The sequence below is a fragment of the Cetorhinus maximus genome, chromosome 7 (assembly GCF_964194155.1).
Source record: "Cetorhinus maximus chromosome 7, sCetMax3.hap1.1, whole genome shotgun sequence".
Lineage (NCBI taxonomy): Eukaryota > Metazoa > Chordata > Chondrichthyes > Lamniformes > Cetorhinidae > Cetorhinus > Cetorhinus maximus.
In genome coordinates this window covers 135116721-135140536 of record NC_135885.1, presented here as the reverse complement: position 1 = coordinate 135140536, position 23816 = coordinate 135116721, and the positions used below count along the sequence as shown (strand labels likewise).

The 23816-nt window shown below is 40.7% G+C and overlaps 1 protein-coding gene across 2 annotated transcripts in view; it reads left to right on the top strand.

Annotated features, from left to right (window-relative positions):
* Positions 1-23816, top strand: part of pibf1 (progesterone immunomodulatory binding factor 1) — a 129469-nt gene that overhangs the window by 86444 nt on the left and 19209 nt on the right. For both annotated transcript variants that reach the window (XM_078545990.1, XM_078545991.1), the window contains one exon: positions 1431-1533. In XM_078545990.1, the coding sequence (XP_078402116.1) occupies positions 1431-1533 (103 nt within the window). The remainder of the gene's footprint in view (positions 1-1430; positions 1534-23816) is intronic.

Sequence of the window (23816 nt, the reverse complement as noted above, 5' to 3'; positions counted from 1 at the left end):
ACGAGCACATTTTATGGAATATAAGTTGTTTCAGAAAATTGCGCCTACACTTAAAGATCAGTAATCTAACTTGTGCTATGAGTAATATGTAATATATGAGTAAATATGCATTTTCTGAATTAATTATTTCCATATAAATTTGATAGTATATTTTTGATAGTTCTTCACGCACATTAGAAACTGTTTTCAGATTATTTCAGCAATAAGTGCTAGGCGCACTCATTTCTGTAGTTGTTGAAATAAAAGAAGTGTTATGGTTATGTGAAGGACTTCTTTCACCTTACAAAACATGAACTCACTGTTTTGCAGGTCTTTTCCTGCCTCTTATGCAAACTGTAAATGAAATAGTAACTAAACATGATCTCAGTATTATCAATAACATGTCGTACAAGTTGTTGCCCCTACATGCTGCATTCAGTGGCAGATTTCCCAATATATAACCATAACTGCATGATTTATTTTGTTTCGATTTTATTTTCTATAGGAATATTAATGTGCTGAATTGGGTTTGGGATTTGATTCCCAATCATGTGGAACAGTTTTTAATCTTTGAAAGTGCATTTTTATTTAGAAAGGCATGTTTCTTTACGTTATAGATATACAAAGTCTGTCATTCAGCAACTGAGGTATTTACAAAATGATCTGTGTGGTTTTATATGGTTCACTGAGTTGAGATTTCATCACTGGTATATTTACTTGGTTTTAGCATTCAGCAGAATTCATTTATTTTTAAAGATGAACAAATCAATTTCTCCTGTAAAGAGAAAATACAGATTAATGTTTCAGGTGTGGATTTTTTTCTGAAAATTCAAGCAAGTGTTCAGTTCAGAGGGCTGCAAACGAAAGTTGTGATGCTCTTTTTAAAGGTTGTGTTGAACATAGCTAAAACAGCATTGGGTACCAAGTTTGGCAATTGCAGAAGGGTTGAAACAGAGGTGTTGAACAGAGTAGATGCTCCAAGGCTTGATACATTTCATTGAGCTGCTTTGATTACTGTAAGCTGAACATACCATACAGCAGTTATGATTGGATTCACTTAGTTCAACCAGCACAAGTTACCTTTGCATAATGATAAAACTGAGGAACAGACCACGTGATCCCACATCACTTTGTAGGATCAAGTGATGGATATTCTGTCTTGTCTGATTAATGTATTCCATCACTGGCAAATGCAAGCTTTTTAGAGCACTGAAGCTGATACTGGTGAAAAGTGTAGCTCCCCACTCAATTTAATCATACAAGATTAATCTTATATTTTTCTTCAATCTAACTATTTGCATTCCTGATCCTTGGGTCACAAATGGTAAGCTTATTTAGCAACCAGCTGAATTGAGAAATATGTAATCGTGGAAGCATTGTGGAACACCGTAATTCTAAATGAACAAATGTACTTCAGTCCGTTGATTGCAAACTCCTTTCTTCCCTCACAGTGTTCATCTTGCAAGAAGGCTGTTGCAATTGGAAAAGCAAAATTCACTCCTTCGAAGAGACTTAGATTGTCAGAAGATCCATGCTAATGAATTAAATCAAGAGGTAAATAATATGTCAGAAATTAAGCATGTTTATCTACAATGAATTATTTATTACTGGCCACAGTAGATACTGGATGAAGGTCAGTTATTGCTTGCTGTTTCTACAATTTGTAGGAAATTACATTGCAGCCTGGCTAATAATCGTACATCCAGTCACGGCTGAGATGTGCATAGTTCACAAATTCCTTGCCTAGATAGTTTCGGCATTGGCTTTATATCCAGATGGCAATCCATCTAAACAGGTTATTCAAAGTATTTGGCACTAATTAATAAATCAAGCTATCCCATTCAGTTGTAAGCATTCTGTGTGATTTATCTCCTGGGCTTTTCTTTTAAGACCATAAGACAAAGGAGCAGAAGTAGGCCATTCAGCCCATCAAATCTGTTCAGCCATTCAATGAGATTATGGCAGTTCTGATAACCCTCAACACCACTTTCCTGCCTTTTCCCCATAACCCTTGATTCCCTTACTGATTAAAAACCTGTCTTTCTCAGCCTTGAATATACTTAACGACCCAGCTTCTACAGCCCTCTGCGGTAAAGATTTCCCACAGGTTCACTACTCTGAGAGAGGAAATTCCCCCCCATCTCTGTTTTAAATGGGTGCCCCCTTACTCTGAGATTATGCCCTCTGGCCCTAGACTCTCCCACAAGGAAAAACAGCCTGTCAGCATCTACTCTGTCAAGTCCCCTAAAAATCTTATAAGTTTCAATAAGGCCACCTCTCATTCTTCTAAACTCCAATGAATACAGACCCAACCGACTCAACCTCTCCTCATAAGAAAATCCCTCCATACCCGGGATCAACCTAGTGAACCTTCTCTGGATTGCCTCCATTGCTAGTATACCTTTCATGAGATAAGAGAACCAAAATTATTCACAGTATTTTAGGTGTGGTCTGTCTAGTGCCTTGTATAGTTTTAGCAAGACTTCCCTATTTTTATACTCCATTCCCTTTGAAGTAAAGGCCAGCATTCCATTGGCCTTCCCTATTACCTGTTGAACTTGTATGTTAGTTTTTTGAGTTGCATGCACAAAAACTCCCAAATCCTTCTGTGCTGCAGCCTTCTGCAGTCTTTTTCCATGTAAACAATATTCAGCTCCTCTATCCTTCCTATCAAAGTACATAACCTCACATTTTCCCACATTATATTCTATCTGCCAAGTATATTCTTCTGTAGACTCCTTGTGTCATCCTCACCATTTGCCTTCCCACCTATTTTTGTGTCATCCGCATACTTAGCGATAGTACATTCACTTCCCTCATCCAAGTAATTAATATATGTTGTAAATAATTGAAGCCCCAGCACTGATCCCTGTGACACTCCACTATTTACAGGCTGCCATCCCAAAAATGCCCCCCTTATTCCAACTCTCTGACTCCTATTAGTTAGCCAATCCTCTATCCATACTACCCCCAAAACCATGGGCTCTTATCTTATTAAGTAGCCTTATGTGCGGTATGTTATGCCCGATGCAGGTGGCAAAACAAAGTTATTTAAAAATCCCAGAGGGAAACTTTAAACAACTGTCATAACCTGTAATTTTAAGTGTTATGTTTGAGATGCGACTCTAAATTCAGGAATCAGACCACCAGTTCTCAAGGCTTTACATTAAACCAAGTGAAACATTTTATTAATTTACACAGGTTAAAATATATGTACACATGGCTACAAATTACTACTATCATAACTTTTAACAAATTCCCAAACTAATTTCCATTAAGGCAACAGCAACCCACACACCAGGCAAAGCATTTTCACCTTACAAATTCAAAATGAGGTTCTTCTCACTGTGGAGCCAGTTGAACCATTTGGAGGCTTGCAGCTGCCTTTTGATCTTACATTGCCTCTGCCCTGCACACCTGAAAACTACTGAAGTTATACTTACCACCACTGATTGAATTCAAATTCTCATTGTCTCACCTGCCTCTTTGAACTTTACCTTTTAACAATGAAACCTCCATTCATTGTACCAATTTTATTAGTAATATAAACATATTGCTTGGTAGCTGCTAGAAAGGCGTCAAGTTTTCACCCCGCTTCTTGAATGCTCTATTCAAAAAATGCAAATACACTCTACCTCTCTGTTTACATCTCAAACTAGTACATATCAAAGCACCCGGACTAGCTGACTTTAATCTAATTAAGACACACCCTCAGACGAAACGTCTATTTTAAAAGAAAAATATTTTCCAAAATATTATATACATTAATAGCTTCTTGATAGGTACCTTGCTTGGCATGGGTTAAAGATATGAGTTAGGTGTCTCAAGGGATAGGGCCAATAGATTAGGCTGAATAAGTGGCTTCATGGTAGTGTTTCAACACGTGAGAAGTGAGTGCCTATGTTCCAAGGACTTATTTTATTTTGAGAGATGACAAAGGAGGAGTATCTGTTTTGACAATCAAGGGAGAACTGGAAGATTTATTATTTTAAATATACTTTTCATATACTGTTCATTTATTGTGAGTGTACCTACACAACATGAACTGCAGCAGTTCAAGAAGGCGGCTCACCACCACCTTCTCAAGGGCAACTAGGGATGGGCAATAAATGCTGGCCCAGCCAGCGAAGCCCACATCCCGTGAATGAATTTTTAAAAATTAAATGTTAAAGAAAGCCTCAGTCTGATAAAATGGATATTCATCGACAACCAAAGATGAGATCAGGTGGTGGTAGATGATATATTCCAGTAAGAGTTAGAGTTGTCTGTTTGATCCCTAGGTCTCTCTATTGGACAGATAAAGAGTGGTGAACTCTGGCTTATAGGGAACATGAGGCTTACTTACCAGAGTGATGCTGACTCAAGAAGTAGGTCATCTATTAAAAATTCAAAAATATAACAGTTGTAGGTTATCTTTTCATTACTACAGCCCCTCCAGCCCAGAGGCCTTTGTAGCAGGCAAGGGAAAACTGATGCTGTTGCAGCTTTTTAATAGTTTAATTAATCATTAATAGTAAGTCTATTTACATCAGGGTAAAATCAGTAATTTTTTATTCTCTCTGGAATATTCCACTATTGCAATAAGCTTCACCTTCTCGAAAGGATGAAAATTGGGGAAGCATTATAAAGTTTACTATCCTGGTAAAATGGTCAGTTTTCTCAAACTAAATTTTACAGTTGTGTATTAATTGATTTATGTCTTTAGTTGTACTACCTTATGCATATAAAATTTACAAGGAATATACTTACACCTTTCTTATTCACGGTAGTAAAACTTGTGGACTTTGGAGCTCCAATCATATCGCCTGTTTTAGAGTGTAAGCACATAGGACTTCCTGGAAACCATATTTAGGAATATAAGGACTAATTCCCCCTGCAAGGATTAGCACGAGCCAAAAAAAAATCTGCAAGACAGCCGACTGATTGTCCAACTATTTCCGAGCACTTGGTTGGGGAATCAGACCTATAATTTGCTCTTAGCAAGCAATATTCAGCTTGAACTAATTGCAAACTACAAGATTTTCCTTTGTTTCTCATGTAGGGACACTACGAAAATACAATGCCGGTAGGATTTCCTCGTCTGAATTATGGGGCAGAATTTTCTGCCTGTCGGGTGGGCAGGCCCAACCCAATCTCCGGCGGGCGGGGAGCCGATCCCTGCCGGAGAAGCGGGCCCTGCCGCCATTTTACTTGACGTCCGATGGGAAGCGCTGTGCGCTCCCTGTGCGGGCGGGGGGGAATTCCCCAAAAGCAAGAGTGCCCTCTTTCGCACATGCGCACGAAAGAGCGCACATCTCCCTGAGGCTAAGTGCTGCCTCAGGGAGATTGCTTACAGTTTTAAAAAGATTAAAAATAGAAATAAAAAAAAATCCTTAACATGTCCCCCTCATGTGACATGTACATAAATTACAGTAAAACTTTATTAAACTGTTTAAAACTCTGCATGAAACCTCAACCCGCCAGTGGATGAGGTTTCATGTTTTTTCTATTGCCCGCCAGGACTCCTGGCCTGCCCGCCAGCCTTAAGGTTGGACGGGCAGGTCCTTTAATTGTTTAAATGATCCTGTCTATGGCCTCAATTGGCCATTGACAGGTCGGCGGGCGCACTGCTGATTTTGCTGTGCCCCCGCCTTCCTGAAAATTTAAATGGGGCGGGATGACGTCGGGGGTTCCCCCCGATGTCTTCCTGCGTCATTTTACGCACTGGCGAGCAGGCCCCACCCCCTGCTCGCCGACGGCAAAATTCTGCCCATGGAGTCTGGGAATTCCTCTTTCCTGATATTTCTATACTATAAATGGGCATCTGCTACAAAGGGTGAAAATTAAAAGGCTTTGGACGTGGTCATCAACCATTCATTAAATATTTCTAGTCAGCATGAAGTTTTTACCCATCAAATCTAACCACGCATTGGGATGACATTATTGAGCATTTGAGTGTGTAAATGTGATTTGAAATAAATTTAAAATTTTTTTTTAAATAAAATGCTTTAAATTTTTTTATTTTTAGTGTGTAATTGTTTTCACCTGGTAGACAGAGAACATTGATGGATTACCAGGTTAGCTAGCTCAAATGTAATTTGCAGCAATTGTTAAAAAAATTCATGCATGGGAAGTGGACATTGCTGACAAAGTCAATATTTATTACACACCACTGGGTGATGATGAACTGCTGCCTTGAACTGCTTCAGTCTTTGTGATGTTGGTGCGCCCATAGTTAAGTAGAGAGAGCCCCAAGATTTTGACCCAGAGACGATGAAGAAATGGTGATCTATTTCCAAGTTGGGATGGTGTGTGGCTAAGGGGAGAACTTGCAGGTGTTGGGTGTTCCTTGTGCCTGATACCCTTTTTCTTCTAGAGATTGCAGGTTTGGAAGGTGTTGTCAGAGAAGCCTTGGTAAGTTGCCGCAATCATCTGATAGATGGTACGCATGGCAGTAACAGTGTGCAATTAGTGGAGGCACTGTATATTCAAAATGGTGGGTGCCAATCAAGTGGGCTGCTTTGTCCTGGAAGGTATCAAGTTTCTTGTGATGCTGGAACTGCAATCATACAGGCAAGTGGAGAGAATTGCATTACAATCATGACTTGTGCGTGCAGATGGTGAAAAGGCTCTGGGGAATCGGGTCTTGCCTCTGACCTGCCCTTGTAGCCACAGTTTTTATATGGCTGTTCCAGTGGGGAACATGATGCAAGATTGACAAAATTTGGCCCATTTCCTAAAAAATGGTAGCAAGGTTGTAGCAACAGATCAGGATAATTATGTGGTTAAAAGAGCGATTAATTTGAGGGCTATGTATAGATATCTGTATTCCATGTTGTATTTAGGAAGCTTCAACTCTTTCATTTGGGCATCTATTCTGCTACCTAATGGAGTTGGCATGAGTTGATGAAAGACCGTGACAGTGCACATTGCAGTACCCAGTCTGTGAAAAGGGGTAAGCTAAGAAGACCTTTGTATTCCTTTTGCATTTTCATTACCAAAGAATGTGCCAGGAGTTAAAAGAGTTACAATGAAAATGGTAAACTTAGATGAATATTATGTATAAATATAATACTCAGCAAAGTATATTAGAATTAGAACATCCTAATCATTTTAAATAGATTGCCAGTTTTCTGGCAGTGATAGTTAAATACTCATGATTATGGCATTTAGCGAAAGAACCAGAGGGGTGGTGAGTGTTTTTTTGCACAACAAGTTGTTATGACCTGGAATAAATTGCCTGAAAGAATGGTGGAAGCAGATGCAGTAGTAACTTTCAAATGGGAATTCAATATATACTTGTAAGGAAAAAAAATGTAGAGCTACGGGGAAAGAGCAGGAGAGTAGGGCTAATTGGATAGTTCTTTCAAAGAGCCAGCACAGGCATTATGGCCCAAATGTCATCCTCCTGTGGGTGGAAGATTTTATACCGTGTATAAAAGTCGAGCGTCTAAGGCTAAATTTTTAGACAAAAGGTCAACTTTTCCGAGAGTAATAGTTTTGCAGAGTTGAAATCTACCCTCTCTCATCATCACGCTATTGCAGAGTTGCCAGGTCCAAGATTGTTCCCGCCAATCAAAGCCCCCAAAATTAGCACAAAAGGAGCTGAAGCCGTGTAGAGAGCTTCCTCCAATCTCTAACATTCTTCTCTGATCTCTTGAATTCTCTAGCTGCTGCACAATTATTTCTCTGCTCTGCAATCTCAGTGACTTTAAGTTTGAACTGGGCTGTGCATCTACTACTGCTTGATATCAAATGGCCACATTAGAGGGCGGGATTGGTGGGAATGCACCGTGCAGCAGTGAGGTGGTAGCCTTGACATCACTTGTTGACAAGCAGACACGAGGAGCTGAACAGCCGCCTTCAATAGTTTACAATTCTGTGATTCTACCAAAGAGTAGATATGCACCAGGGCCAATTTGACTTCAGCAGTGAGCAGGTGGTAAGTACAAAGGGTTTGGATTTTTTGGCTAAAAGTCGGGGGTCCACTTATACATGTGACATATGAAAAATGAATGATTTTTTTTTGGCCAAAAGCCAGCGGTCGACTTTTACACGAGATCGACCGTTACTTGACTATATATGGTAACTTCTATCTTGGAAACCAACATGACTGTTTTCACAAGTTGTTTCACAAGTTTTGAGACAGTGGTTGATTACTGTCATCACTCTAAATTTCAAACTTTTATGGTTTACAATATGAATGGAGCTAACATTTCTTTTTAATAGGTACCTGGAATAGTGCAGTCTGAAAACCCTACAATAGTTTGTTAGAATAATTATAGTTTATTGTGATCTGGATAAGCAGATTGTTTTAATAGAATTATTCTGGATGTACTACTGCACTTTATCTATGCCTCCCTTTTTGAAATGGTGCTAATGGTGTTTGACTTCTTTTTAAATGAAGCAGTGCTGCTAGCTAAATGTTGCAAGGAAACGTGTGTTCTAAAGAATGTAAGGTACCCTAGTTCTTAGTAAACAGAAACTGCCATAACATGAAGTATAGAAACAAATGCAGAATTGTAATGCACCAGCTGCCAGGTAAAACATACTGAACTATTTTTTCTTCTTCAGATAGATATTAGTAGCAGGTCAAATACAATGTAGAAATTTAAGTCTTTACTGTGTCAGCTTTTATTGTTTTGGCCACTGATAATGTTATTCTAGCAGAAACATGCTTTTGATTATTCTAACTAGATAAATCCCCTGATGTATTCATGTTAACAGTTTATACCATTTTTTTCTCTTGTGACAATATTTCTGGGTGTTTGAAAAACCAAGTTCTGGACAGTTTGTCAAATGAATGATGTGTTGTCACCCACAAACGAAAAACTGGTTCTGTTAGTATCATGTCATTGAAATGTCAGCCAGCACATCATAAAAACATGTTTATATAAATATGCCTTTTGTGGGCAAGCTTGGAAGGCTCTCAAAATCTTTTGTATATTGGAGGCCTTTTCTAAAAAAAACAATCAAGGCGATGAAAGCAGTATGGGAGATTGCATTTTCAAAAACATATAAGGGAAAGCAGAAATTGATAAAAGATGAGACTAGTAAAGGTATTGGCCCAGATTTTGTGGTGCTGTCAGCGTTCACACTGTAATTGCTCCACTGAAACTGACAGCAAGTTCGGGTTCTACAGGGCAGAGAATTACATGAAAATCCAGGAATTGATGTCAATGATATTACACTCCTCCAGACAATGCACTGTTGAAATTACTCTGAGAGTGAAACCCCTGAGTAATCACCAAATTCATGCAAACTTTTGCTTTAACTCTGTTAGTCTAGCTGTTAGAACCCTTGAAAAACTTACACCACCTTGAATGAGGTGTAAGTGGACTTTTAACAATGTACTCTATAATTATTGCCAAACACCCCACCCCGGCACAGAAAAATTAATTTTATATTTGCGGAATTTCTTCATTATATTAAAATTCCACATTTTATGTTTTTTTTAACTTTTGGTTATATATTGTGTTATGACTGACGCAGTTGGTAAAGCGAAGTTATTTAAAAATCCCAGAGGGAAACTTTAAACAACTGTCATAACCTATAATTTTATGTGTTATGTTTGAGATGCGACTCTGAACTCGAATCAGACCACCAGTTCTCGAGGTTTTACATTAAACTAAAGGAAACATTTTATTAATTTACACAGGTTAAAATAGGTATACATATGGCTACAAATTACTACTATCATAACTTAACAAATTCCCAAACTAATCTCCTTTAAGACAATAGCAACCCATAGACTTAACCAAACACCAGGCAAAGCACTTTCACCTTACGAATTCAAAATGAAGTTCTTTTCATTTAGTTCCTGTTGAGCCAGTTGGAGAGTTGCAGCTGCCTTTTGATCCCTGCACACCCGAAAACTACTGAAGTTATACCAACTACCACTGATTGAATTCAAATTCTCATTGTCTCGCCAGCCTCTTTGAACTTCACCTTTTAACAATGAAAACCCTTTCATAGTACCAATTTTATTAGCAATATAAATGTATCCTGTCTTCCAATCCCAGCCCCGGCCGTGTATTCACCATACCGCTGACCTTCCCCTCTCTGACGCTGAACGTTCAGTGCTCAGCAAAGGGCTTCGCTTCATACCCTTACGCCCTAATCTCAATGCATTTCGGGCTCGGCACGATGCTGAACTCTTCCGCCGCCTTCGTCTCTGCGCTCACTTCTTTGGGCAGGAGTCCTCTCCCCGTTCAACGGATCCTTTTACCCACCTCCAATATTCTCCCTCCACCTGGACCCCTCCCTCTGGATTCTTACCTTCTCTTGATCTTTTCATTGAGAACTGTCAGCGTGACATTAGCCGTCTCAATTTCTCTGCTCCTCTCACCCATTCCAATCTGTCTCTCTCTGAACTTGCTGCACTCCATTCTCTCAGGTCCAACCCTGACATTGTCATTAAACCCGCTGACAAGGGTGGTGCTGTTGTTGTCTGGCGCACTGACCTCTACCTCGTAGAGGCTGAGCGTCAACTCGCAGACACTTCCTCCTACCTCCCCCTGGACCATGACCCCACCACAGAACATCAAGCCATTGTTTCCAGGACTGTTACTGACCTCATCTCCTCTGGAGATCTTCCTTCCACAGCTTCCAACCTGATAGTCTCCCAACCTCGGACAGCCCGCTTCTACCTCCTACCCAAAATCCACAAACAGGACTGTTCGGACAGACCGATCGTGTCAGCCTGTTCCTGCCCCACGGAACTCATTTCTTGCTATCTTGACTCCATTCTCTCTACCCTTATCCAGTCCCTTCCCACCTGCATCTGTGATTCCTCTGACACCCTACATCATATCAACAATTTCCAGTTCCCTGGCCCCAACCGCCTCCTCTTTACCATGGACGTCCAATCCCTCTACACCTCCATCCCCCACCGGGCTGGTCTGATGGCTCTCCGCTTCTTCCTCGAACAGAGGCCCGAACAATCCCCATCCACCACTACTCTCCTCTGTCTGGCTGAACTTGTTCTCACACTGAACAATTTCTCCTTAAACTCCTCTCACTTCCTCCAAATAAAAGGTGTGGCTATGGGTACCTGCAAGGGCCCCAGCTATGCCTGTCTCTTTATGGAGTATGTGGAACATTCCTTGTTCCAGTCCTACTCCGGCCCCCTCCCACAACGCTTTCTCCGGTACATCGATGATTACTTTGGTGCTGCTTCATGCTCTCGTCTGGATCTGGAAAAATTTATTAATTTTGCTTCCAGTTTCCACCCCTCCATCATTTTCACATGGTCCATCTCTGACATTCCCTTCCCTTCCTTGACCTCTCAGTCTCAACTTCTGGTGATAGACTGTCCACCAATATCCATTACAAGCCTACTGACTCCCACAGCTACCTCGACTACAGCTCCTCACACCCCGCTTCCTGTAAGGACTCCATCCCATTCTCTCAGTTCCTTCGCCTCCATCGCATCTGTTCTGATGATGCTACTTTCAAAAACAGTTCCTCTGACATGTCTTTCTTCTTCCTTAACCGAGGTTTTCCACCCACGGTGGTTGACAGGGCCCTCAACCGTGTCCGGCCCATCTCCCGCGCATCCGCCCTCACACCTCCCTCTCCCTCCCAGAAACATGATAGGGTCCCCCTTGTCCTCACTTATCACCCCACCAGCCTCGGCATTCAAAGGATCATCCTCCGCCATTTCCGCCAACTCCAGCATGATGCCACCACCAAACTCATCTTCCCTTCACCCCCCCGGCGGCATTCCACAGGGATCGTTTCCTCCGAGACACCCTGGTCCACTGCTCCTTCACCCCCTACACCTCAACCCCCCTCCCACGGCACCTTCCCATGCAACCGCAGAAGGTGCAACACCTGCCCCTTCACTTCCCCTCTCCTCACCGTCCAAGGGCCCAAACATTCCTTTCAAGTGAAGCAGCATTTCACTTGCACTTCCCTCAATTTAGTCTACTGCATTCATTGCTCCCAATGCGGTTTCCTCTACATTGGAGAGACCAAACGCAGACTGGGTGACCGCTTTGCAGAACACCTTCGGTCTGTCCGCAAGCATTACCCAGACCTCCCTGTCGCTGGCCATTTCAACACTCCACCCTGCTCTCATGCCCACACGTCCATCCTTGGCCTGCTGCATTGTTGCATTGAAGCTCAACACAAACTGGAGGAACAGCACCTCATCTTCCAACTAGGCACTTTACAGCCTTCCGGACTGAATATTGAGTTCAACAATTTTAGATCATGAACTCTCTCCTCCATCCCTACCCCCCCCCCCTTTTTTTCCAATAATTTATATAGATTTTTCTTTTCCCACCTATTTCCATTATTTTTAAATGTATTTCCATCCATTGTTTTATCTCTACCTTTTAGCCTTTTTTGATTCCTTCACCCCACCCCACCCCCACTAGGGCTATCTGTACCTTGCTTGTCCTGCTTTCTACCCTTAATTAGCACATTCCTTTAGATAATATCACCACCTTCAACACCTCTTTGTCCTTTTGTCTGTGACATCTTTTAGTTATCTCCACCTATCACTGGCCCTCTATCCAGCTCTACTTGTCCCACCCTCCCCTTAAACCAGCTTATATTTCACCTCTCTTCTATTTTTACTTAGTTCTGTTGAATGGTCATTCGGACTCGAAACGTTAACTGTGTCCCTTTCCACAGATGCTGTCAGACCTGCTGAGTTTTTCCAGGTATTTTTGTTTTTGTTTTGGATTTCCAGCATCCGCAGTTTTTTGCTTTTATATAAATATATTGCTTGGTAGCTGCTAGATAGGTGTCAAGTTTGCACCCCACAGAGGTCCTGAATGCTCTATTCAAAAAATGCAAATGCACACTATCTCTCTTACATATCAAAACTAGTACACATAAAAGCACCCAGGCTTTAATCCAATTAAGACACACCCACAGACTAAACCCCTATTTAAAAAGAAAAATATTTTCCAATAATATTATATACATTAATAGCTTCATGAGAATTGATATTTTAGCTTCTGAGCCCAATTATCATATATTTTGCTGTCTGTGAGAATACTCCTGTATGATTGCCTGCTTATCCTGCTTCTAGGCATCACCACTGCTGTTTACCAAAGATCCCTTGGCTTGGTGCTAGATTTAAATTGCTGCTGAGAAAGGGAAAAACTACACTGCAGTGATCACTAGCTCTTTTTGGGCAGCTTTCTTTTAGCTGAGTGTGAGCGCTGTTGCTACACTACTAACTGTGAACCTACCAGAGTGGTTCCCGGTCTGCAAAGCTCAGTTATGTGGATATATTAGAGAACCTGGGGATGTATTCCTTAAATCAGAGATGGTTGGGAGAAGATTTGATAGAGATGTTCACAATTGTCAGGGGTCTAGACAGAGGAGATAGAGAGAAACTGCTCCAATGGTGGAAGAGTCAAGAAACCAGACACCAATTTAATGTGATTGGCAAAAGGACCAAGGTGACATGAGGAAAAACCGTTTTAAGCAGTGAGTGACGTGGAGTGCAGAGCCTGAGAATGCATTGGAGATGGATTCAATCGAGGCATTCAAAAGGGATTTAGACAAGTGCATGAGGGGAGAAAAACTGTAAGGCTAGGGGGAATGAGCAGGGGAGTGGGACTAGCTGGATTGCTCTTGCAGTGAGTAGGTACAAGCTCAACAGATCTAATAGCCTCCTTCTGTTTAGTAATGATTCTATGAATACTCCCTTGCCTCTTTGTTTTCAGATAACTTGTCAGATATCCAGTCCTGGATGATCCACAAGTTCAACCGTGTAGTATATTGCAAGATCTGAGCATTTTGCTATGTTGTCTTCCCTGCTGCCCTCTCTGGCAAGGGAGGTGTAAATGAAGTTATTTCAATAGTGGCTGCCTGCAATTGAGCATGTCTTACTTGGTGCAATAAACAACAGAAAAATGATGATGAGGATAGGATAAGATTTTTTATGTTACGTTTAATTTGAGAAATTAAGGACTGAGGACATTGTGACCCACATTTTGAAACTCCTAAAGCTAACTGAGAAGTTTGAGCAGTTTAAAAGATTACTTGGTGTGTTTACATTGTATTCAAGTGCACAGTGAGTCAGCACAGTATATAACTGAAAAATGACACTGAAGACATATTTGGGGACAGTGGGGGACTTCACCCCTAACAAAGAGGATTGGTGTAATTACAAACAAAGGTTACACATTTGGCTGAAAGCCAGTAAAATAGGAGGTGAGGATAAAGTAAATATTTTCCTCACTATGATGAGGCCAGATGCTTTTGAGGAGATGTCTTAATAATGTTGCCTGTGAGATCCCAGTACTAGGAACTATTCTGAAATCAGTGAGATTCTGGACTCATTATGGCATGACTAAGATTGAGATTGCACTGAGTTGCATTCCTTGAATGGAAGCAGTTGTCACGTGGGACTGTTGCAGATTATATTCTCGAATTAAAGAAACTCTCCCATCACCATGGGTATGTCACTGACTTAGTAATCAACCTTAAGACACGTTCATAGAAAACCTAAAGAACAATAAAATCCAGGCAAACTTTTGAGCAAAGGCAACAAGCTGAAGTAGAAGGAGGCCTGTGATGAGGCCACAGCCATGGAAATGGCAGAAAGAAATAGTTGCAAGGGAGTTTTATTCCTGAGCTGTATGGGGAGGCCCACCAGATTTCAGCGAGATCCAGGCCACAACAGTGAAGTTCACAGTCTCAGAGTTGGAAATAATGGCTGTCTGCAGTTGCTCATTTGTTAGTCTTACTTGATGCAATACACAATGGTTAAATATTGGGAAGATGGAAACCATAATCTTTGACTCCCGCTACAAGTTCTTACCATCAAATCCACTATTCATTCTACTAGAAATACTAACAAGCAAACATTTAATCAGATTTCATACATGGTTTCTTTTACCACAAACTGCTTTTACACAAATTTCACATTGCCTAGTTATATTCTTGTGGAAACCTAGTAGGTATCTTCAAAATTTCTGACAAGGTGGGGCAGTCCTTTCTGTCCCTGGTGCTTGAGGTCTTTTCCATGTTAAATCTGTAACAGGAAAGTACTATTTTGTTTTGCCTACGCATAGGTCATAGTTATATTTAACACATTAGTGATTACTCAATAGCCAGAAGATACTTCCAAAGACCACACTGTGGTGTACACAGGAGGAGACAACATCCAAAAGTATCCGAAGGGGAAATAGAAAGGCATCCAAAGTGTTATTTTTCTGTGTGCTTTGGTTTGGATTGCAATCCCATGAAAGTGTGCACTGTTTATAATTCTAACAGACACAATTAAAATGGAAGGAGCGAATCAGCTTTTCTATCTTGCCTTTGCCAAACCTATCAGCAAAGAAAATTGGTGAGTTCCCCTCCCCAGTGATGACAAGCCTCACTAAGAAAGTGACAAACTCATTGAACTGCCTACATTTAAAGTACTTACATTTCAGTTTGTCATTGTCACAATTGTTTGAGCATGTAGGGATGCTGCCATGAACTATTAAGGTTCTACTTCATACCATTGATTTCCTACTCTAACAACTTAGACTGCATCCATGCTTGAGTAGCTGTTTGTCTCTTTAATAGATTTTAAAATAACATTATTTATATGTCCATGTATTTTATTACAATTTTTTTTTAAATGTTGCTACCTCTTCTAATGTTTTTTGAAAATAAATTTTCATGAGCATGCTAACATTTCCATTTGCATATTCTTCTGATAATCCAGCATTTAAACTTAGTTTAAAGGATTACTTACCTTCAAGTATTCACTGCAATTTCCAAGCTTTCCTTTCCTTCTCTGATGGCGGCGCCTCATACTGGAACATGGTTCCAAGGGAACCACATGTGGCCATTTTTCATGTAGAATTTAGAGAATGGACGTCATCAGGGCTGCTCAACTAGAGGATAATCACTGCAGAGCCTGTTCTTGTGTCCTTTCCAATAGAGACATGAAATAATGACCACAAAGGCAACCTTGCTTAATTTATTTGCCTCCCTAACTAAGGGGTACTAATTCCATCTTGGCTGAAATCAACAGACCAACATTCAAGCCCATGTCCTTGCTCATCTGCATGGCCTAGTATTACAGTGGTGCAGTTACCCACCCAGCTAGTATGGGATCACAACATAGGCCTTATAATGAAGCAAGCACTCAAATGTTCATAAGGTTAAAGCGTAGCTGATAATGTTGCCTAACTCTTAGCTGCATAAACTAAGACTTTGGATAATTCCTGTGATTTTTTTTTAAATCCATGTTTACTCTATCATCTTTGATGGATAAAATGTCTGCTGGCATTCCATTCTGTTACATGTTACCCCGCTAAAGTGTCAAGAAAGTGTTGAACCGTTTAACTGAAGTTACCTCCATTGTTAGACTGATCTGCATCACTACAGAAAACAACTTCATCCTCTTCAGTTCTGAACTTGAACAAAATCAATGTAGAATACAGAGAATACAATGATTTCCTCTCAGATCTTTATTGTTAACTCCTCCAGCCAGGAGCAATCTAATCTCTGTGTGGAGTTATCCATGCCTATTGTCAATGCTGGGAGTGTGAATCAGTTCTGTCATCAGCTAAGCTGATTCCCAGACTCACCAATATTAAGTGCATCTCTACTCTGCGATACTACATCTTGGTTTCGAACTCAGGATATATAGCGAGCAGTTCAAGTCATAGGAAATTGCGACCGAAATTTACCAATAGTTAGTTCAAAAGCAAGTGTTCAAATATTGGCCAACTCATGTGTCTTGAATTTCTATTTTATTATTTTAGAGGAAGAAGGTTTAAGAGGTTATTGTTTTTGATCAATTGCTTCCTTTGACATGAGATATATACGGTTTTCTAACTAACTAGCTGAATTAGCCGCAAGCTCAATTTCTGTAAGGCTGAAAGCCAACAGATTTAAACTGAGGGAATGTCATTTATTTATGATGCAATCACTGTTTCCAAGTTCAAATTATGGTTATGATGAGTAAAAGTTTTATATTTGCAAAATTAAATACATATGCATGTTGATGCTAAAACTGATGGTCTTAAATATAATAGCCCCAGCTTGATTCCAGCTTTCAACATAGCTGCTGATCCTAGCTAGCTTTGACATGAAATTACTTTTTTATACATTTGGTGATTGCCCCTGCATATATTTCCGTGAGCAGTAAAGAAAAGGAGGTGAGATAACTGAATTTAATGAGGGAGCATAAATTTTTAATAAAATCCTTTATATTGGAGTGCCAGAGTGATGATTGTAAAATTGTGTGTTGAGAGGTTTTCGTCAGAACAATTGCTATATTGACTGGTTGGTTTGAATTTTCTTTCCCCATGTTTTTCTAATATGTAGTTTATTTCTCTTATCCAACAAAATATTTTTTTTTGTTTCTCCCCTTCCTTGCTGCCTTTTGACTCCTTACTGTTACCTGTTGACATTTCTGTTGAAGTGACTAGCTGTAGGAAATTCTTCCCCTACTTATGTAACACCCATTCTCCCAACATCTCTGGCTCTAACACTTGTGTTTTGTCAAGAATCCCTACTTGAGGGTAACTTAAGTCCCAGAAAAACTCTGTCCCCAAATATGTTATACACCAAAGACAAACAAACAGAACTGCTATGAACTCCAAGGGTAAAATTACTGATTTGGTAGTTGCACAATAAATTTACAAGGGAAGGGGGTAGAGGGCTTTTTGTGTCGAGTTCTGCTTAATTATTTAAGCCCTTGTGTATAGTTGGGTGTTTTTATGTTTACACAACTTGAGGAAAATCATCAATGTTACAGAATTATAAAAATATGCATGCTTTAAAAACAAATTTTGAAGTATTATTTTGTTTTTTAAGTAGCGAACTCATGCAGTGATACTTATTTAAAATGTGTCGCACTGCTTTAAGCTGAGCATAAATAAAAAATTTTATACATTTTTAAGCCATTGCCAACAGTTTTAAACTTGTCTGTTCCTTTTATGTGATCTCAATCATTCTATCCCAGTTAAAGCACGCTGAACTAATAGAGCAAGAATAATAAAAGTTCCATTTGATCATAATCCAAGATGATTTGGAAGAAATACATATACTCCAGAAAGGCATGCAGAAAAACTGTAGTCATCAGCAAGTAGTACCAGAGGGAGTGAGACTATCCACAGCCCCAATAATGTAAAATTAAAACACTATGAAGTTTGCATTTTTCACTCTGGAACAAAAGCTTAAATGTCCACCTCAAGTTAATAATATGTGTCATGAACTGAATTATGAAATATCAAAAACTGAACTCTGGAATATTTTTATTTAACATAATCATGTATGGGTACGTTTACCACAAATTCACTGAGCCATTCTCTAAATGGAGCCAACTGTTTGCATCTTGAGCACAAGTAATATTTTAAAATTCTCTTGAGATTTACCAGAAGTACACATTTTTAAGATTGAGTGGAAATAACTTTTTGTTTATTTTATCAGCATAATTTTGTTGCGAAATGATTTAACTTCAAAACAAACTTGAAAAATTTATTTTCAATCAAATTTTTTGATCTTTAAGTTTAAGTAAACAAGCGAGCAAATGATCACAGTCAGATTAGGTTGCTCAATAGTCGACTGGATTTATATGTAAACTAAGATCAGCAGAGGCAATTTATATAAATTAACCTACAATTTCTGATGGGCTACTGATTACTTTCAGATTTTATTATGAATAATTGGCCACTTAGGTGCCATTTTTTATTATTAAGACACCTAAGAAATTGCAGTTGTTACTATAAGCTCTTTTTTCACTTCACCAAGGCTCCTTCAACAGCACCTTCCAAACCCACAACCTCTACCACTTAGAAGGACGAGGGCAGCAGATCCATGGGAGGAGCGCCACCTGCAAGTTCCCCTTCAAGCCACACACCATCCTGACTTGGAACTATATCGCTGTTCCTTCAATGTCGCTGGGTCAAAATCCTGGAACTCCCTTCCTAACAGCACTGTGGGTGTACCTACACCAAATGGACTGCAGTAGTTAAAGAAGGTCACCACTACCTTCTCAGGGGCAATTTGGGAAGGGCGGTAAAAATGCTGGCTTAACCAGTGACACCCACGTCCCATGAGATAAAAAAAATGATACAGAATATCAAACTTGACAAACATCATTTAAAATAGAGATCGAATTTACATGTTAAGACCGTCAGCATTCCACATTAGCATTAGCAATTTCATGGCCTGGTTAATGTTTGCTGCCAAAGTCAACACAGACCTTCGCCTTAGTGCCACTCTTCCAGCCCTAGCACGAATGCAAGGGATCCTGGCTGCTGTATATTAAAGGCTGGGATTCCTGCAAGAGCAGAACTTCCTGCTTTCAGCATGCAGCAGCTGAAATTCTTTGCATTAACAGCAAGAAAGAGTTAGGGAGATATGTACATTAATGAAGTGGGGGGCGGTTGAGGAATGGATACTATTGAAGTGGAAATGGCTGGCAATCAAGGAAAGGTGAAGAAGCCAGGGATTGTTGCCTTGGGAAAAATGAGAGAATCTGGAAGTGGTGCTGTGAGGTGCAGTAGGACGGAGAGTGCCAGCATTAGCTGGGTGGGGTGAGAGAAGGATATGCTAACATGAACTGAAAGTGGGAAAGGATGCCCACTTCAACTGCTGAATTTGGAGGAGGAGAACAATGGGATGTAAGAAAAGAGTGCCAAGATGGAAGGGGAAGAGAATGCCAGTACGAACAAGAGGGGCGATGAGAGAGCAGTGGGGAAGAGGTTAATAATGTGTTGGGAAACCTGAAAAAACTGGTTTCCCTCCTTTGCCAAACTTAATGGCAGGACCCAATTACCGTTTTGTGACACTGTCTCTCAGCTGCAGCTAGATTGAGAGACTGGCTGGGCATCGGCTAAGTAACTTTCAGTACCAGGCAACAGGCAGAGAGCAGAAAGGAAGGAAGGAGGGATCTGAAAGGCCAGCAGCAGTGCAGTATGGAAGGAAGGTTGGAGGCTGGGGGAGGTTCAGTTGGTTTAGAGGCAGATTGGAGGCCAGAAGTGAATCAGAAGGGTCTGAAGGGAGTTTGGAGACTGAGATTGGGGGAAGTTTGGGATCTGGAGCAGAGGGAAGATCAGAAGGGGGTTGGAGCGGGTGTCCATGGGATCTGGAGCAGAGGGAAGATCAGTTGGAGCGGGTGTCCAAGCGCAATGATTAAGTGAATCAGTCAACTGGACGCAGCAGAGAAGTGAAAAGCCAATTACCTCCTATACCAGCAGTCCTCACTTCTCTTTAGCTGCCCAGGTTTCTGAGGCCCAAGATACATAGCTGGCCAGGGTTAAATTCAAAATGGTTGTTAATTCTGAGGGAAGCAGCCTCGTTATAATATTTCAATGTCCAGCCTGCCTCCTGTGACTGGGCTGGCTGGGTCCCCATCCCATCTCAGTTAAAGTGCACGGGTTGTGATAAAAACAAAAAATGCTAGAAATACTCTGCAGGTGTCAGGCAGCATCTACAGAGAGAAACAGAATTAACACTTTAGTGCGCGATAACCTCTCATCAGAACAGTTCAACAGCTCTGATGAAAGGTCATCTCGACCTGAAACGTTAACTCTGTTTCTCTCCACAGATGCTACATGACCTGATGAGTATTTCCAGTGTGTTATTGTCTTTGTTTCAGATTCCCAGAATCTGCAGGATTTTTTGGTATCAGTGGGCGAGATGGGATTGAGCTTCAGCTTTTTTTTAACTTTTTTACATTGCACCTGACAAAAATCTACCCACTCTTGGGGGGGTTAAAAGTCCCCCCACCCCCACCCCACAGTGCCTCTGTGAAGTGGTGGCGAGTTGAATGGGGTTCAGAGTTTCTGTGGAATTGGACAGAAGGCTGGGCGTGGGAGTGAATGCTAGGGAAGCAAGGATCTATTGAAAATCCAAATCACTTAGTTTTCCATTGTGAACAATAATAGTATTTAAAATGAACCAAAAAGCATTATTTTTATATAAATATTTAATTTTCCTGGGCAACATGCCTCAGACATCCACCGAACATCAGTCAAAAAACACCATCAATTTTGGGTAATTTACAGTTGGATTCTACCCCCCCCGCCTCCGCTTTCATATATTTTCTTTCACTTGTACTTGAGAAACTAATGTTGGTATACTTCAGCTACAAAGCCGTACAACTGCTTACGTCCATCTCAAAAGCTTATAATCAGGGCTATTCTTGAATTGTCAATATTCTGATGATGGTGTCAGGTTTTCAGGGCTGTTGCTAGTTTCATAGATTGGCATGCATGAATAAAATGTACTGATTGTTGATTTCTCTGTATTTCAGAAATTTCAGAACCAGCAACCTTATCTGCCTGCCAGCGTTTTCTTCACTTAACAAGCTATCACTTTAAAACAATGAGCAAAATATAACTTCAAGTCACATACGTTTTCTTTACAATTTGCAGGCTAAAGTTAAATTCCCCAGGTACATGTTTGCCAACAAGATCCACATTGACTTCTGCCATTAGGAACTGGGCCTGGGAGAGTTGAATGATATTCCAAATTTAAATTAGTAGCTGCACATAAGAGTTCCCTTTCTGAAGGCTATGAATGGATTTTTTTTTTTTCTTGCGTGTGTAAATAGAAAAAAAGATACAGAGACATTTTATTGTAGTCACAGACCTGCTAATGAGATGATGCTTCCACTCTTCTCCCCTTTCTCTGGCACTGTCTCCTCCCCCTCACCTAAACTAAATACCACTAGTGGCAGAGAGAGCAGAAAAAGTAACCATAGAATTGTACAGCACCCAGAAGACCATTCAGCTGATTGAGTCTGTGTCAGCTCTAGCAAGCGTAAGTGAACCACATTACAAGCTCAACTGATAATCTTAAATTGGTTGTTAGTTGTAGCTATTAATGCACTCACATTGGGCAGCATTTGCTGTACAATCACAGAATCACATCCAACGATAAACGTTTTGGGTTTTGCTAGGGGCAGACTGGTTGAGTACAGTTTGTACTCTGCCTATTACAAATAACTGAAGGGACATGCTGTTTGATTCTTTTTTTTAATTCATGTGGGCTTCGCTGGCTGGGCCAGCATTTATTGCCTATCCCTAGTTGCCCTTGAGAAGGTGGTGGTGAGTTGCCTTCTTGAACCGCTGCAGTACATGTGGTGTAGGTGCACTCACTGTGCTGTTAGGAAGGAAGTTCCAGGATTTTGAGCCAGCGACAGTGAAGGAACAGCAATATATTTTCAAGTTAGGATGGTGAGTGGCTTGGAGGGGAACTTCTGGGTGGTGGTGTTCCCATCTATTTGCTGCCCTTGTCCTTCTGGATGGTAGTGGCCGTGGGTTTGGAAGGTGCTGTCAAAGGAGCCTTGGTGAATTCCTGCAGTGCATTTTGTAGATGGTACACACTGCTGCTACTGTGCGTCGGTGGTGGAGGCATGTGGTGCCAATCAAGTAGGCTGCTTTGTCCTGGATGGTGTCAAGCATCTTGAGTGTTGTGGGAGCTGCACTTGTCCAGGCAAGTGGGGAGTATTCCATCACACTCCTGACTTGTGCCTTGTAGATGGTGGACAGGCTTTGGGGAGTCAGGAGGTGAGTTAGTCATCACACGATTCTTAGCCTCTGACCTGCTCTTGTAGCCACCGTATTTATATGGCTATCCAAATTCTGGTCAATGATAATCCCCAGGATGTTGATAGTGGGGGATTCAATTATGGTAATGTCATTGAACATCAAGGGGCGATGGTTGAGCTCTCTCTTGTTGGATGGAGATGGTCATTGTGTGGCGTGAATGTTACTTGCCACTTGTCAGCCTGCGCCTGGATATTGTCCAGGTCTTGCTGCGTTTGGACACGGACTGTTTCAGTATCTGAGGAGTCGCAAATGCTGTTGAACATTGTGCAATCATCAACGAACATCCCCACTTCTGACCTTATGATAGAAGGAAGGTCATTGGTGAAGCAGCTGTAGATGGTTGGGCCTTGGACACTACCCTGAGGAACTCCTGCAGTGATGTTCTGGAGGGGAGATGACTGATCTCCAACAACCACAACCATCTTTCTTTGTGCTAGGTATGACTCCAACCAGCGGAGAGTTTTCCTCCTGATTCCCATTGACTCCAGTTTTGCTAGGGCTCCTTGATGCCACACTCGGTCAAATGCTGCCTTGATGTCAAGGGCAGTCACTCTCCTCATTCGATCAGCCAATTGTTGGAACAAATGGCCTAAGTACCTCGCAGTCAAGCTTGTAACGCGGCTCATTTATGCTTGCTAGAAGCAACATACTTTCAAACGTAGGAACCCATTTTCTGTGAACAAAAGGAATATGTTCAAGCCTTGCACCTTTTTTTGAATTACCCAGAAGCTTGTAGAGCTATTTCCCCATTGCTTTCCCCATGGCCACACCTCGGCCAATCAGAGTTGATTTACCAATCAGTCGGCACTTTTTTCTCCTGTAGTATAAATTGTTGTGATCGTTAGCAATTTGGTATTCTTGCATCTGTCCTGTTGAGTATAAAACACAAAGCTTCGGTAACACATCTCTCTTCAGCAATAAACTACCAAGGGACATTTCTTTCCGTAACTTTTATACTGATTATGTGTTTCATTATTTTAGAGCTGTTCAGAATGGTTAGTAGTAGAAATGTAGTGTTTTGAAATATCATAGTGGTTAATGATAGATGCACTAATGTTTAATGTAAATAGATGATATTGGATTTATGAATCCAAACTGAAAACTTACTTGGTATTGTATTCTTAGCTGAAATTGTTGACCAAGTCATGCATTCCTGGTACACTACCCTTCGTTATTTAACTATTCAAATTTCAATATGTTAGTTTAATAATTTTTGTCAGCTAGTTCCATTTCAGTTATTCCCTGCTGGATTAATTATTGAGTCCTAATGACTTATCAAAGTTTTGCGTGCACATGTTACAACATTATTTGCATGCGATGCAAATA